The 17,471-nt window shown below is 48.2% G+C and overlaps 1 protein-coding gene across 2 annotated transcripts; it reads right to left on the reverse strand.

The window, feature by feature from the left end:
- Positions 1-262: 262 nt before the first annotated feature.
- Positions 263-17,114, reverse strand: nup37 (nucleoporin 37). Of its 2 annotated transcripts, none has more exons than XM_036518301.1 (12): positions 17,064-17,114; positions 16,317-16,371; positions 14,025-14,093; positions 13,437-13,629; positions 13,040-13,164; positions 11,018-11,090; positions 9,770-9,864; positions 2,267-2,357; positions 1,374-1,555; positions 1,224-1,274; positions 848-941; positions 263-399 (listed from the first exon to the last, which is right to left on the reverse strand). In XM_036518301.1, the coding sequence occupies exons 4-12, from the start codon at positions 13,590-13,592 to the stop codon at positions 286-288; spliced, it is 981 nt and encodes a 326-aa protein (XP_036374194.1). In that variant the 5' UTR covers positions 13,593-13,629; positions 14,025-14,093; positions 16,317-16,371; positions 17,064-17,114; the 3' UTR covers positions 263-285. The 2 variants fall into 2 exon arrangements, with proteins under 2 accessions (XP_036374194.1, XP_036374193.1); XM_036518300.1 differs by having other exon boundaries at positions 14,025-14,097.
- Between the last annotated feature and the right edge of the window lie 357 nt (positions 17,115-17,471).

Consider the following 17,471-nt stretch of genomic DNA (forward strand, 5'->3'; position numbering starts at 1 on the left):
GGCAGTTGGGAGCACAAACACTCTGCCCTGTGGAGCACCCTGCACAGGCTTGGCAGGACTTTGGAGAGGAGTACTGAGAATCACGCTTCTGGGAAAAACAACTCACCCGAACGCGGGCCTGATTTTGAGCACTGGGTGTGTGCTTCTGCATGTGTGGGTGTCTGTCTGTCATGTTCACGTTAACAAAACGGGAGAGGCGGCATACCGAAAATAAGACTTTATTAGGAAAAAGGCATGAAATTTACGGCTATAAATATTGGTCCTTTGATTCTGAATGATTTCCCTCTACATCTCCGTCACCCAGAAGGACAGTTTCCGGTCTCCACCAACAACACAGAGAGGAAGGGATCTGTGCCAGCTTAGCCCCGCTCCAACACAGGACGATCCGATCAATACAGGCTGCAACAAGATTGAACAAGGTGAGGCTGGGCTGGCAAGCAATTTGCGTATACACACACACCCACACCCGCACCCGCACCCGCACCCGCACCCGCACCCGCACCCGCACCCGCACCCGCACCCGCACCCGCACCCGCACCCACACCCGCACACACACCCGCACACACACACACACACGCACACCCACACACGCACCCACACACGCACCCACACACGCACCCACACACGCACCCACACACGCACACACCCACCCACACACACACACGCACCCACACACACACACACAAACAAACAAACTGACACAGACACCCACCCACACCCACACACACACATAAACACACACAAAATTATTAAATAGGAACATGAATAACAACGTAAGTAAGTTGTGTTTGTACACACATACACACGCACACACACAGCTAGTGGCTCATGGACACGAAACACTGACCTGTGGGTGACCTAGGTGATGCACCAGTAACTGGCTGCTGATCTTTCCAGGGCACCCAGTGGTAGAGAAGAGATTCTCACTGGCCCGGGACCACCTGAGAGAACCGCCATCACCAGTACCATCATCATCATTACATCTACAGCACACTCATGCATACATCTGTATTGCATCCACTCAATTCTATGCGTGCTCAAGCAAACTCTGCTAAACCACTCACACAAATATTTGTATTAATACTCTCACATATCCACACCCAAATTCATTCTCGCTCTCCCCTCACGTGCAGTGGTAGAGAGCAGATTGTTGGTGATGCCATTTGTTTTGATGCAGAAATGAAAGTCAGGAAACAGGCAACTCTAACTAATGGATGTTTTACCTGAAGAGTCGGGCCCGGTCCACGTGGACAGGTCTTTTCTCCTGTGGGTAACTGGAGAAAACACGGACACTTAGCAGAGCCAATCAAAACACCCTAACCCCGAACAACTAAAAGCCAGAACCAATCAGAGCCCAATATCGTGGGGGTTACCTGGAGCGGGTGATGTCCCAGATGACCCAGTCATTGCCCGTCACAGCGCCCACCTTGATGGTGTTGGTGAGGCACCAGTCGGCAGACATGAGAGGGGTCTGTCCGCTGTCCAGGGAGAGAATGGCCTGCTGGGTGACCAGGTCATAGAAACGCACAATCCCATTTTTCTCTGCAACCATCAACTGGAAAGGAGCGAGAGTACACCCACACACAGACAAACACACATTAAACAGTAGTATGTATCATCGTATTCCAACAAGTTAGAACAAACATTCAGAGGATTCGGAGGATATCTAGAAGCTCTCTCCCTCTCTCATACAGAAATACACACTGTAGTTCAAGGTGTCTGCTGGTAGTGCACTACAGAAGCCCAAATCTAGCAGAACTGTTCCACACACATTCTGGAAAGTTCAAACTGTGTAGCCTGCAGTCAATGACCAGAAGCAGAAATTATGGTAGATTCTGGTAGTTTCTGAGCAGATAACTCTGTGTGTGTGTGTGTGTGTGTGTGTGTGTGTGTGTGTGTGTGTGAGTGACAGAGAGAGAGACCACGTCCTCTTCACAAGCCCACTTGCCACAGTAGCCTCTGTCAGAAGCTGATCGCGATTGTGAAACACAGTCGAAAATACAGATGGCTAAACCTGCGACAGGCTTCACTCCCAGCTCCTGCCACATTCCTGCCTGATCAAACGCAAACCGGTGGGACTACAAATAGGAGCAAGGCGGGCTATTTCAGCTGGCCCCGAATGCCTGCAGCCCCACCGGCAGATGGCTGGGCCGGGACAGGAGAGGGGCTCTGCACTTCTGACAGGTGAGGTGGGAGTTTCTGAAGGGGGGGGGGGGGGGGGGGGGTGTGGAGGGGTCACACGGGGACGGCGTGGACCAGAGCCCACCTTAAAGATCTCCTGAGGGTGCCAGCACACACTCATCCCGGGAGAACGCAGCTGGAGGCAGGCCGTCTCTTTCCCCTCCAAATCCCACAGCCTACACACAGAGCAGAAAGAGCATGTATGGGACAGACAGAGCATTCAGAACGTACACATGCAAGAGTGCGCATATGCGGGTACACACAGGTGTTAGTGTATGCAACAAGGGTATTCAACAGAGCAAATATATTTGATAATGTATACAGGTGTGTGAGTGTATGTAAATAGAGTATAGATTAGAATATAGATGTTTGAGACTGTATACAGGTGTGTGAGTATATGTGAATATAGAATAGAGTATAGAAATTTGAGAGTTTATACAGGTGTGTGAGTGTATGTCAGTAGAGTACAGAATAGAGTATAGATGTTTGAGACTGTATACAGGTGAGTGAGTGTATGTAAATAGAGTATAGATTAGAATATAGATGTTTGAGACTATATACAGGTGTGTGAGTATGTAAGTAGAGTACAGAATAGAGTATAGATATTTGAGACTATATACAGGTGTGTGAGTGTACTACACTGTCACCCAGCGGCCATGACCTCTACAATCCCCAGCCGTTTTGACTCATTTTTGATGTAGAGGATTTTCTGGAGATAAAGTGCGGAAATAAACCGCTTGAAAGAACAGTTCAAGCCTGAGAATGTAAGCACTGCAGATGTTCGAGAATCAAACAGAAACCCGAAAAAACGGAGGAGTGCTCAGCCAGCCGAGGCGAGACGAGGTGAGGGGGATAGTCTGTCGCAGCTAAAAATAGGACTCCGGAGACAGGTTTGGTCCCGCGGAAGGACGGCGACGCTCGCTGGGCTAGGTGTTGACAGCTCGCAGAACAAAGGATTAAACAGATTCATGCCGGCTAAAAATAATGAGGAACCAACAAAGCCTTTTTTTTTTACTCCCTTCCAAGAATTAAACAGCAGAAGCCCCCCCCCCCCCCCCCCCCCCCCGAGCCAGGGCTAGGTTCTGCAAATTCCAGGACCGTGAACATTCGCGTGGTTTTAGACCGGGACCCATGATCACGGCCACAGCACTGAAAATAGCACCTAAGTGCGGATATTCCAGAGATAATGGGTACTCTGCACTTAGGTTTGCTTCCACTTTAATACTGTCTGAAAGGTAATTCAAAAGCAGCTTTGCAGGTGCAGCTCTGCAGCAGTAATGACCAATTCTGAAGTTCTCTGAAACATCAAGGAGTTAGGAGTTTTCATAAGGAATCCAAACTACCGAAAGAACACATTTAAGTCTGCAGCTGGTCAGAAGGGAGAGGGCCAAGTTTTGCATTTCCTTCAAAGAACATTCCGGATGCGTACGAGGACAGGGAGATGGTTGAGGAGGTACAGTACTGATTAGACTAGGCAGGCATGCTGTCTGAAACAGATCTAGGTGGGGTCACTGTTCTGACACTGCCAAACCGAGGCAATAAAGCTGTCGCCCTGGAAAGTCATGATGACCCATCATTATCTGCCAATAGGAGAGGAACAACTATGTTGCTGCAGGACTCTGTGATGAACACCATGCAGATATTGTGCTGTCAAAACTGAAACCCACTCAATACCAGGACCAACGTATGAGAACGGTGGAGGAGGCTGAAATACCTGGCCATTATGCTTATAGGAAGAAAATGCTCAGAACAGGTAATTGAATGAAAAGATACAAAATACAAGAAAAAGCAGAAAGAAAGATTCAAATGTGAAGCACTGAAGACCCATCCCTTTGGATTGGTTTTTGGCACCCATATCACAACTCACCTCTCATTTATGTTCTTCCTATTACTTAAGGCTTTTTGGCACTGCTTTACTGCACATTTAAATGTATGCCCTTATGTGTTGCACATATGAATTTACTGTAACATGTATTTACTGTAGGTGCTAGTTACCACAGCACTGTGTGAAGGACTGATGCATTTTCTGAAGTGGCTGCCATGTCTAGTATGTTGTGTAGTTCCTCCAGCTTCAGTAGAGCAGGAGTGCAAAGTGCAAGTTGCTCTGGATAAGAACGTCTTCTAGATGGCTAAATGTAATGTAAATGTACTGTTCCTTACATCCAACTGTCCTGTTCATACAAAGCGTTTTTTTTATTCCCTGGAGTGCACTTTTCAACACTCTGAATTTTTATGAATATGGCCCCTGAACCTGCAGGCTGAATGGAGAGAGGACTCCGGGAGCCCGGGTGATCCCACTGCCAGGGCGCTTGCTTTATAAATGCTTTTTCCAGAATAAAGGGAAACGGGAGAGCGTTGTGTAAGCATGCGAGAGATGTGCTGATTTATCCGACAGCGCAAGATAAATAATATTCATAACTCATCTGCTCGGCAGCCGTGTGAAGAGGCTCCGGCATCTATCATCGTTAGCGCTCGGCGTTCCGATTGGCCGAGCGTCGCCTATCTTTGGCACGAATCACGCCGGCTCTTCCCTCTGACGGGGCCAGCTGTCTACGAGACCTCCATTTTCCGGAAAAAAAAAGCCTCAGAGCTTCAACGGAAAAACAAACTTAAGAGTCCCACCGTTGTCATCGCCGCTGTCGGACGAACGGGCCAATCAGGGGGCACCTCTGGATAGGGCACAAACCAATCAGACCACCACTGTGGGGCAGGCCGTAAATTAGAAAACTTCGCAGCTAAGCAAAAAGCCTCGGCTGCTTAAGGGTCAAACCGTATGCGGGCACTGCAGAGAGAGCATGTGTGTGTGTGTGTGTGTGTGTGTGTGTTAGCACGCAGTGCCTCGGCACGCGATCTGCATCCCCCCCGCACGCCACCAGGCAGCGCTGTGCTCCGCAGGCGCTCGGCGGCGGGTATGAACCCGCTGAACTCGGCCTGGAGTGACCCGCTTCTCCCTGATGTAACAGGGGGAGAGCTAGCGCTCGCAGCAGGCCCTGCGGTGCGGCTTCTGAGAGGCAGAAGAGCTGCTCTCTAACTGGCTGCCGAAGCCTGGAGCCCCCCACTCCACCCCCCCCCCCCTCCCCCGCACAGCCTCTCACCACCACCACCACCACCACACACACGCACAAATTAAAAACACATTTTCATCAATCCATCCCTCAAACTGCTCCGATCCGAGCGCGCAGTAAATACTGACTGAGCTAAATTTACGGTGAGCTCAGACTGAGTAAAACCTGAGGCGAACGCCGACCGGCCTTATTCCGCAGCGGAGGTGCGCCTGCCCCGCTGCTGCTCCGGCCCTTTCCCCTGGCTCACCTGCTTCAAGCTGTTAATTAGCCTTATACATTTACGGCTACGGATCTCCCTACAGACGCCGCAGCGAAACGGCTCCTGAGCACAGGGGATAGCCTCCAGCTGTTTTAGCATTTGTAAAAATGGAAACAAAAAAAAAAAAAAATGGAGGAACAGCCATCTCTTGCATGGTGACCGGGCTTCTGAATAAATAAATGGCAGAGTAAGAGATCTGGCTGAATAATTAAGAGCCGAAGATGCAGGAGCGAAAACTGCACCGGAGAGATGACTCCCAAAGAGGAGTTAGACAAGCAGCGACCGACAGGAAATGCTCTGCTGAACAGCTTTACAGCAATTGAGGTGTACGTCAATCTCTAATTAAGATGAACCCACCGCAGATACTGAGAGCTGAATTTTATGTGAATGCTGACTTGAATTGACAGAAAGTGACTCAGCAGTACCCGCAGTACACACTAATGTGATTATGGTACATACTGAAGACTGGGATAAGTCCATGGCAAATGCTGACTGACCGGAATCAAAAGTAAATGCAAACTGAAGCAAACATGAAAGTAACCCTAAAAGACAGAGCTATGATCTGCAGTAAATGCTGATGTGCATATGGTAAACACAGGGGACTGTGCCGAATCAATGGTAAGAGGAGAGGAATTTAGGACAACACATGCACAAACTGCCCCTGTCTGTCCCGCTTGAAGTCCTGTTTCTTCCCCCATATTAAAGGCTCAGCACAGGCTGTTTTTTTCGGGGTGAGCTGGAAGCCGTTCCGTTAACCTGATCCTTGTTTGATTCCTCACCTCCTTTCTCCTTCCTCCCGCATTTTCTCTCAGTGCCAGAGACTGAAATCCCCGCTGCAGGTGGAGCGGAGCTGTTTTTTTTTTTTTGGCTGGGAAGGGGCAGAGAGGTCGATGTCTCCCGGGGCGGTGTCTGCGGGGCCCTGCCCTGTGACCTCACCTGGCTGTGAGAACCCTCACTGACCTCCTGTGTGACCTTCTAAACTTGACCTTATGTTGTTCCTCCACAAGGAAGAGACCACTCAAGGACAGAGGCATCTGTATCTGTACAGGTCCTGGTACACACACAGGCCATGAGGATCAGGTCAAGTGCGAGAGTAATATTAAGGTTATGCGTGTGGATAATCTGACAGACAGTGGCATTGTGGGTATTTGTGTTCATGAGCGGGTTAATTAGGGTGTGTCCTGGATCGAAACCTGCAAAATCTTACAAGCAAAAGAGCAGCCATCGCTAGGCCACTCCACTAAACCGACACCCATTAACGGTAATGTTTTCACCCCCCCGCCCAACCAAAAACAATAAGGGAAGACTTTCATCCCTCTCTCATTACGTTACCCACATCAATGGTTGTGGGGGTGGCGGGGGGGGGGGGGGTTCACCTTGCCCCTCCTAGGCGTCAAGTGCGAGAAAATATTAGTCACCTCTATCCGACTGATCCTGGATGAAACACTACAAACCACAAAGATGGGAACACAAGAGCTTTGAACTGCCCACCACAGGGCTCTGACCCTCAGAGGGCCCGTCTGGGGCTGATGTCAGTCTTCTCAGTGGAGGGTTATGTGGAGGTTTTGGCAGCTCTGAGAGGCCCTCTGAGTAACTGCAGTGTCTCGGTACTGTGGATTTCCAGAGTTGAAACACGTTGAATCGAATGAAAGGTTAAAACCAGTATGGACATGACCACCAGCCACAGTAACCAAGTATGGCAGAAGACACAACAGTTGTTCCGTACTGATCCTGAAGCCTCCACAAACTTCACTTTACTTTCTCTGTTTTACTTATGAGGCTGCAGAACTTGTCAACAAGCTGGCTGACTTCAGCAGAAAGTGGAAGAGCCTGGAGTATAATGAATATTGATGATACGGTATTTCGATCAGATAAAAAGGTGTTTGCACAAACTGCTGAAAATTGTCGACAAACATTTTGGACGCTAAGCAGGGTCAATCAATCATAAAGCAAAAATGACAACAGATGATGCAAGACTGGATAATTAATTCGATACAATGTTATTGTTATCTTCCGCAACAAACACATGGAACAGTGACCAGTCACTAATTACTGAAGATACTCATGAGTGATATTTTTTTGTTGATGTAAAAATTAATCGAGGAATACAGTACCTGCATTGTGATACTCCAATTTATACATTCAGGCTGAGCGCGACTGCTAATTGCCAGCTACGTCACTGAGATTCGTTTAACTCAACCGCCCACTATTAGAGCTTTGAACACTTGAGGGCTGAAATGCAAACTGCAGCATCGCCAGCGTACGGTGAACACAACCACGACTGGACGTATCAGTCTCTCTATACTGTTTGTACTTGCATTTTTGCGTTAACAAACAGCAGTGGGCTTCAGAAGTTAACAGAACTAGGAATACTCCTGCTTGCTGACTGCACGCCCAGAGTGTTTGTTCTGGAGGTGCGCTTCAGTGTGACGCTCGCACGCTGAGAATTCACCACAGTTTAATCATTAACGACAGGTGTGCCTCTGTTTTTACGATCCATGTACGGCGCTGGGCTCTTTCACCTAGCTTGTGAGTGCTGTAATGAATCAGGCTAAGCTAAGCTGTCTCCCCAGAATTCTGGGTCCATCCACTCCAGTGGTTGTGAGGCCGTGCTCCCCAAACGGCAGAAACGTGCCTCTCGCCGCCTCGATTAGTCCAGGCCAGGCTTTTAGAACAATCGCTGGCTCCAGCATGAACTGTAATCTAAAGTCCACAGGAATCGGACCCACAAAAATATTCCTGCCAGGACAAAAATAACACACTCAAGTGTGATCCAATGCAGGCTAGCTAGCTAGGCTATCTAGCAATAGCCATCTCTGCTGTGGCTTTCCCCAAATGTGCGTTACAGGCAACCTAACTTGTAGTTTTCCCCAAATCAAAACAAGTCGTCCTTTGGAATTAACGGTATTATTCTCTGTAATTTGCTTTGTCAGAGTACTGCGCTGCTTTGCATGGGATTTCAAAAATCTCAGCTTATAATCATAATCACGTTAGCCAACCCAATTGTGAACAATGACTCTGAGACAAATATTGGGTATAAAATAACATATGATTAATAGTCTACAAAAGAGCTTGTTTTTAATTGCCATTTGGAACATGGAATTGGAAATGGATGCTTAACCAAACGAACCACATCTGGTTCTGAACACTGACCAAGTTAAGTTTCCTACAGTCTTTGGCTTGGTGCTGTCGATTGCTTATGAGCTACCAATGTGATCTTCTGCCATAAAAATAAGTTATACTCCTGATGTTCTTGTAACAGCCCTTTTACGTGTTTCTACACTGACATAATAGCAATCAAATCAAGTCTGAGTACTGATGGACTATAACATTCTCGTTTTTATGAATCAACATACTTAGCTTCTGCCTAAATCTGACCTTTCAAATCACTTGTTGCTCGCCTAAAGTAGTTTCTCTTTAAACACAGCTAATCTCAGGTCATATCCCTGGACCATACCCCTCTCGGTGCTGTACCTGATTGGCTGGCGTTATAAGGGGAGGGCTTTGAGCTTTTGGTTTTTTCAGGTTTTTGAAAACTGCCTTCCCTGTCTTTTTTTTTTTTCCTGATGAGCACAGGCACTTCCGAAATAGCCAAAATGCATTATTAAATACGCTTTAGCAAATAATTATTTCATGATCCAAGCTTGGGGGGGGGTTGGGGAGTCAAGCATGCTGTGCATCGCCTCTGCCCGGAGATTTCGGAGCGCAGCAGGTAGAGAACTGTGGTGTCAGGTGGGCTCATGGGTGCGGACTGCCCCGCTGCTGCTCCGTGAGATGCTCCATCTGACCAACGTGGTAACAATTACCCAGCGGAACAGCGGGGGCCCGGAGACCCTGCCGCTGATTGGGGTTTCCACATTTGGGCGATGACTCAGACGGGCCGATGGGGCCGTGGGGGCACCGCGCGACACGTGTGCGTGTGAGAGCATGTGTGTGTGTGTGTGTGTGTGTGTGTGTGTGTGTGTGTAGAGGAGGAAGGGCGCTCCTCGCCGCCTCGGGTTTCGCTGTGGAAGAGCGGCGTCAGGGGCTTTCTGCACCATTAGCAGAGAACAGAGCGTGCTCTCAACGCGCCACACCCTCGCCCCGGGGTCAGCCCGTGGTGTGTGGGCGGGGCGCGGGCGGGCGTGAGCGCGTGCGCCTGCATGACGAAGGGTGAACTGACGCTTACGCGTTCTGCATGACTGTGTGCTCAGAGGTGCGCTCTGCCTGAACGCGTGCTCCTGTTCGGGTGTGTGTGTGCGCGTGCTCCACAGGCGGGACTCACCTGCAGGTGTGGTCGTCGCTGACAGAGGCGATCTGTTTCCCCTCCGTGGGCTCGAAAACCAAATGATTGATATAGTCGGTGTGGCCGTCCAACACCTACACAACACACAACTTGTTTGTAATGGCCAGGTCTGACGGAGAGACACCTGATGCACTCCTGAGACCGTGCAGGTACATAGCTTTAAGACAGCTTACAATTAACACAGCTTAAATACCAAGAGTAATGGATATTATGTGGTTATTGTGTGACACTGTAACATATAGTATGTATGTAGTATGTACTTAACAACCCCCATAGTATCTAGGCTATCTTAACTTATGGTAGGGCTTGCATGGTGTTATACTCACACTCACTGGTCTGTGAGTGTTGTTAACCTGATCTGAGACTGTTACCCATATGCTGGAGGTTGCTCTGGATAGGAGCATCTGCTAAATGCATGTAATGCAAGACAACCACCATCAGCAGACACTGCGTCACTCTATCTACAGTATGTAGTGACAGTGTGTGTGTGATAGTCAGTGCGTTTCTGTGGGTGTATCTCTGTGTGTCAGTGTGACAGACTAAACACCAGTCCCTCAGAGCACCACCGTCCAAGCAGCTGAGGTTAGCTTCCAGCTCTAGCCTGGACACCACATTCACTTGAAATGGTAATGCTGTAATTATTCCTCTATAAACACGAAATAACAGCCCTCCATCTGAACACGCCGCGCCACATTCTGCCAATAACACAGTTATGTATGAAGCAGCTGCCCTGAAGAAAACCCAGCGTAGTTTTCATTTAGAAACTATGGCCAATGGAATACTGACAGGTTACAATTATGATATTATATTATAACATTAGAACAACATAAAACCCCAATATTAACTCAATTAACATTTGGTTTTTACGTTTCTGGAGGGTAGTACATAATCAAAGTTGTTTTTTTCTTTTTTTGGTGAGACATGGAGCAGGCGGGCACACCAAAATGTTGCCTCTGGAGGATCTCAAACTGGGCGTTTTAATATTTCTGCGCAATGTTCCTCTAACACTCAGTCCAGCGTGACCGAGAATGTGCCGTCCAGCGTGGCGGAGAACGTGCAGCCCGGCACGACCGTCTCTGCAACGCCAGCCTCTCACCTAAGGCTGAACTGGGAGCCTCTCCTCTCAGAAGTTCAAAGGGCGAGTGTCACACAAAGATCGCTGTGCCAGTGCCCGAGACCGTCACAGGTCCCGGGTCTGTGGACGGAAGGGGCCTGAGAACTGCTTACCTTCACCTCGTTCGTGTCCTGCAGATCTGAGGTCAGCAGTCTGAGGTTTCTATCTGCTGCTGCAGTGCAGAGCCTGGAGAGAGGACGCACGGTAATTAAACACACCTCTTTAAAAACAAGGCCTTAGGATTCACAAGCCTGGACAAAGCCTTTCTTATTCGCATATGAGGCATGGTGCGTGTGCGTGTGTGTCTTAATGACTTGGGCAGCTATCAATGGAAACACTGCCCCATTGATTCTAATTGCAAAGATAAATATGACTCCTGCAAACATGATGATTCATGCCACTCCTAATCAGCCAAAGCCTGTCCTGACTCACACAATTATGGCTACTTCCGACAAAATCGACTCACTGCATCACTCAACCTGCTCCGAACGCACGCTCACAGTGCACTGTACACACGCTCATACTGCACTCTATACTCACACCACACTGTACACACACTGCACTAGTACTACACACTGTACAAAACATACACACACTCACACTACACATTACACACACATACTGTGAGGGACACACTCCAAAAAGCCACTCACACAGCACCAGAGGAACAAAAGACAAACACAATACACCTTAGAAACTCACAAAAAGAAACAGACAACTGCAAACTGCGGAAGAGACACAAACCCCCAAGCACCCACAATCACACACACGCGCGCGCGCGCGCGCGCGCACACACACACACACACACACACACAAACAGACAGAAAAAGAAACACAGTGCCAAGCACACACTGTGCAAGAAAAACACAGAAACCACCACTATCACACACCCACACTATATGCATACCTGTTTCATTTGCAGCTGTAGGGGTGGATAGGTTTCGAACAGGGTCACTGTACACACACACACACACACACATATGGCCAAACCCACAGTGTTACACATACACTACCACATGAACCCATACAACAGGCTGCTGAAACTGTTCTTTATCTGCAGGTCTGGCTCAGGTGGGCGGGAGAATCACATGGCGTGGAATGAATTTAGAGTGGACCTTCAGCGTCTCGGGACGTGAGGTGCAGTGAAGGCCTCAGCCTTGTGAGACAGACTGTCAAACTGCACCCTCTCGTTAGATGGTCCCTTTCCGATTCTCCCCGGTTAGGTGCCGGACGTTTTATACTGCGCAGTGCTGCCTGTCACAGCTGCTGTTTTGCCTGCTTGAGTGCTCGGTTCTGCCAGGAGAAGCTTGACATTGTCACGTTGCTGTGTTGTTGCCATCACTGTACGAGCCGGGAGAACAACCATGACTGCTCAGACTGTGTTAGCGATGCTGTTGATGCTGTGTTAGCGATGCTGACGGTAACTTTTTTGCACCGGCAGTCCCAGCTGGCAGAGATCTGGTCGGGCTGCTTCTGGCTCCCGATTGGACCTCCCCGGTGCGGTCCTGCTACGGTCAAACCCAGGCTGCGCGTGTGAGACCAGAGGTTTCTCTCTCTGCAGACTGGTGCTCAGCGCTGTGGGCTGCACTGTGTGCTGGCGGAGGAGAGCTGGCCGGGGCCCAGGTTTTCCCCCCTTGCGGGGCCTCCTCTCCCAGAGGCAGGCCTCCCCGTAGCCTCAGGCATGCCTGCGGGAACGCGGCACTTTTCCTGGAAGGAACGCGACCGGGGTGCCATCACCGCAAGCACTGCGAGCTTAACCGTTAGAGAGAGAGAGACAGCGAGAGAGGGAGAGACAGAGAGCTGCCCTGGTAGCCTTACCGTCTGCAAAACCCTAACACTGACCCTTAGAGAACCCCAGCAGGGTTAACTACTGAGACGAATGCAGTGAGGGAGTGTATCCTCAGTCCTCCTGCACTGAAATCACCCTGACTGCATTGAAATCCCCCTGACAGAGGTGACAGAGACCATAACCAGGTGGCTAACAGACCTGACCGCTCTGAGTTGGGTCTCTGACCTGAAGCCCAGGTGCAGCTTGCCAAACAAAATGGAGTGGTCAGAAATGCCCGGGTGCAGCAGGAGTGTGGTACCTGATAGGCAGGTGTGTACAGCAGGGGTGCGGTTGGAGAGCTGGGTACCTGATGACCTGGGGCAGCTGGTCCAGTCGGGATTCAGGGCTCCAGGCCAGGGCGTCCACGCGCAACCCGTGATGAAACACACGCAGAGTGGTGAACTCCACCCCCTCCACCTCTGTGTCCTCCTCCTAGACAGACGGAGAGAGACAGACAGATAAAACACACACAGAATTCATGAGACGGACAGAGAAATAGACAGACAAACAGATAAAACACACAGAAAACATGGATGGAGAGACAGACAGACAGATAAACAGACAGACACACACACACACACACACACACACACACACACACACACACACACTCACAGATACACACACGCATAGAATACAGAACATACAGGAAGCAAACATGTGTCTAAAGAAGACCCACTCAGCTACTCTTCCCTCAGACAAACCTGGAAGCGGCAGGTGGCCACCACCACGTACTGGTTCCCTCCGTAGGCCAGGAGAGAGGCGGGTGAGCCGCTGTCGAAGGGGCTGAACTCCACCACGTGCACGTAGTCCTCGCAGGGCACCGTGTAGCTGGGCCCACGACTGTCCTCCGGCTTCATCCTGATCTTAGGCCACGCCTCCAGCACCTGATCTCACCTATCAGGGTAAGAACAAGGGGAGGAGACACGTGATTGACATGAAATCAAATGTCTAATGCATAACACATCACTATGTAAGGGGCTGACACATGTTCCAATGTGGTCAGCTGTGTCAGTTTAAGTCAAAGAAAATACAAATGTGATCTTTACATCTGATATTCTAAAAAAACCCTGACTGGAGCAATCATCCCTTGCATGTAGTGGCCATGACACAAACTGACATACTGATGAGGAAGAGGAACTGCTTTTTGAAATACACCCTCCATAGCTGCTGTCTGATACTGGATAAAACTGCAACATGAAAATAGTTCACTGCAACTGGTCAAAAAGGTTTCTTTTTGCCAAACTGCAAACGGAGCACACCATGCAACATCATTGAAATGTTGTACCAACCTGATACTTCCACAACCTTACAGAGGAAGTTCCCAACTCGTCACGTTGGCCTACACCAGTAGTTTCTTCCTGTCTGTCAAAAAAACAAAAAACAAGACAAACAAACAAAAAAAACCGTGACAATTTGTCGAGGTTGGCAGTTTGTCGACTGAAATGCTTGTACATTGTTGCACTTCTATCTGTCATGATATTGGAACACAAATAACACATTTTGTCTTCATTTTAGTGTTAAAAAGTGCAAAATCCATTTTACTTAATAAACTTTTGGCCATCATTAGACACCTAGGGCAAATACGTGCGAACTGTACGAAAGCATGGAAAAACTGAATTATTGAGATCGTTATCCAAATCTGTCCACTCCTTACTCCTACTACTGCTGTTCCATGCCCTGGGACTGTCCCCCAGCTTAATACAGCTACGGGACTAAGTCCTAGTCTTAATGCATCTACAGGCCTAGCTCCTAATACTGTTCCCCAGCTTAACACAGCTACTGGTCTACATCACAGTACTTTCCCCCATCTTAATACAGCTACAAGTCTAGATCCCAATACTGATTAACATGAACTACTGTGTCTCTGCTCTGACAGGGCTACCTTACTGCTCTTACATATCGAGAACTGCTCTAGTCTGTGTGCAGTTCCACACAGTTTCTGTTGCTTCAAAGCTTCGATGCTGGCCTAAGCATGGCCGCAGGCTCATATCCCAGACCTGTCCTGCTGACAAAATTACGCAAAATTAACACCAAGGGTTTGTATCTAAATCTGTCAATCAAACAAGACAACAAGACAAGGCCTGTCCAAGACACCTTCACTCTTTTTTTTAAAATCCAATTTTGCAATTGCTATGTAATGATACTTTGCAACATACACACTGTACTGAACTCTCATAGAGATGTGATCAGAGAGTAAAGTTACTTCACTGCTTTTTTTTTCCATTTTTGCACAGGAAACAACCTGCATGTGCGACCTGCTGTTCTCATACCCAGCCAGCCACACGGAAACGCAGCCCAAACCCTGCTGAGAATTCACGCTTCGGCCCGCGTCCATGCAACCCAGAGGCCAGACCCGTTACCAGGAAAAAGTCGAGGACTTTACAGAACCTTTCGGGAAAACAATCCATTACAAAACATTTGCCGTTTGCGCTAAATGTCAAACAAATCATTACGGCTGGGGGTTCTGCATTGTGTTACACACGTCCAGCGCTCCACTTGCGCTAAGGGCTTGGCTGAGTCCCTGGGTCTCAGATAGTCAAGGTACCCTTCAGTCTTTTATACAAGGAGCACTGCCACTCCAGGCACGTGAACCCTGGAATTGATAACCCTGGAGGGTTACCAATACTGCCCAGGCAAACAGCATCCACACCTCACCCCTACCTGCTTACCCACTCTGAGCCATCGCCATGGAAACAGAGCCTAACCCAACACAGGCGCTGCCTGAGGAAACTTTTCCAGGAGCATGGAGTAAGACTGCCTTCCTCCCACCCCCAAAGGAGGTCAGGGGTCAGACAGATGGAAGCTTTTAAGAAGTGTGAAAAGGGGTCACGAGCACCAGCTGATGGATTGATTTGAAAATGTGACATTGCTGTGGCCAGGAACAACATGCGTCACTATGCCCAGCCAGAATGGAAATATTCAAAAAGAACAGAACAGGAACTAGGACTGGGGGATTCATAACATCACCAGAGTGCCAAGAATTGGAAGTTAGAAGTGGGGTACGTAGGTATACTAGCACCGGTGGACACATGACACGGTCATCTATTATGTAAAGACAAGACTGCAACATGTGCAAAATTGATGTTCTCTGAAGCAATGAACATGTAATTAGAAACGCGCAACAGAAAAAAAGATAAAAACGTAGATACTTCACCACGTAACCAGTAAGAACACAAAAACACTTTTTTTTTTCTTAAGACATCCACAATTGGCCATGTCTGAGACCGCAAAAAATCCATGTGACAACCACCCACCCACAGGAACACAACCCTGGAAAGACACCGAAGATTTACGCAGGCATACGGCTACCATTCTTCCCATCGCCCAAGAATAGCAGCAGACGGAAAAATAATGAGGCAAGGCCAGATTACCGATACGAACTCTGAACAGAGATCACGGGCTGTATGGTTCACAACCACAGCTCATCTGACAGTTCAATTAGCTATAACAATCTTGCGAAATGTTCAAATAGCTGCCCAGAAATAAAAGAGCTGGGGAACAGTACGTGTTTTAAGTGTATTCACAAGAACGTGTAAACCTTCGCAGTTTATTACACAGAAGTTCATCCAGAATACACTTACAATTCACTACGCAGCCAACTTCAGCTCCAGCAGCTCCAGGGATAATGGAAATAATCTGATGGACACAAACATGTTGTATTAGTTGAGTTAGACAAAACTACTACTGCATCAATTATCATCCCTTGATGCGGCCATACATCAAACCACCAGCCAATACCACTATCTACCTAACCGAACCTGTTACTTGATAGCGAGGTAGAATTTCCTTCCCGGTGTCATGCACATCATTAGCTAAACAATCTGCTGCTAGTCAGCCATTTAATCGAATGGATGTAATTTGTTGGGTACATAACTAACTAACCAGACAGCTGACAGTACTGGAGTAGTACACCGGTGGCACGTCATCAAGAAATCTGTTTGCTCGGTATATGACTGTAATTTGCTAGGTGAAGTAATCTACAAAACGAGCAACCTGGGAATTAGCTAGATGCTCGTTTTGGAAGCTGCTTATCGTTCACTGCAATGACAGAAACACGTTTAGCTATGTCAGCAAGCTAATTAGTTGTTTAAAAAATCTGCATCGAAGCGGCATTTCTCTAAACCACCACCTTCGGCACCCTGGCTAGCCACACTGCTAGCTAGGTAGCGGTTATCCTCAGTGAGGTCATTCATAACAAGTGCCATAAAAAACACGATTTCCCCCAGATATAACACGTTATGTAACTGGCGGAGTCGCCAACTGACTTGTATTAAAATCAAGCAATTTCTTCCTTTCTTTCGGTTAATGCAATCGGAGCGTTGCGGTACCTTGCTAACTATACCCGCCTGGAATTCATGCTTGAAATTGCAACTCTGTCATTGGTCGGCTCGTTCCTTTCCGGGTTAAAGGTTATCCTGTTCTTATTGGTCAGAAAATGAAAGGACGAGAGATTTAAATTTTCAAAACATTATTCGTCCTTGTACAGGTCAGTGTGGACAGTGGAAGCTGGCTAGAATAGTAGTTGCCTTCTGATAGTTGCAGTTCTGTCGAGGTACATTTGATCCATTTATGCCTTACCTTTTCTGACGATATTGATTTGTTGTTGATTATGTTATGCAGACCAATATCTTAGCTCGTCTAGCTTCTTGTGAAATAACTCCTTACAAGCCAGCAAGTCGGACATTTAATACATAGGTACACCTATCTAGCTAAACTACTTTATCACATCTTGGTTT

This window comes from Megalops cyprinoides, chromosome 23, assembly GCF_013368585.1.
Source record: "Megalops cyprinoides isolate fMegCyp1 chromosome 23, fMegCyp1.pri, whole genome shotgun sequence".
NCBI lineage: Eukaryota > Metazoa > Chordata > Actinopteri > Elopiformes > Megalopidae > Megalops > Megalops cyprinoides.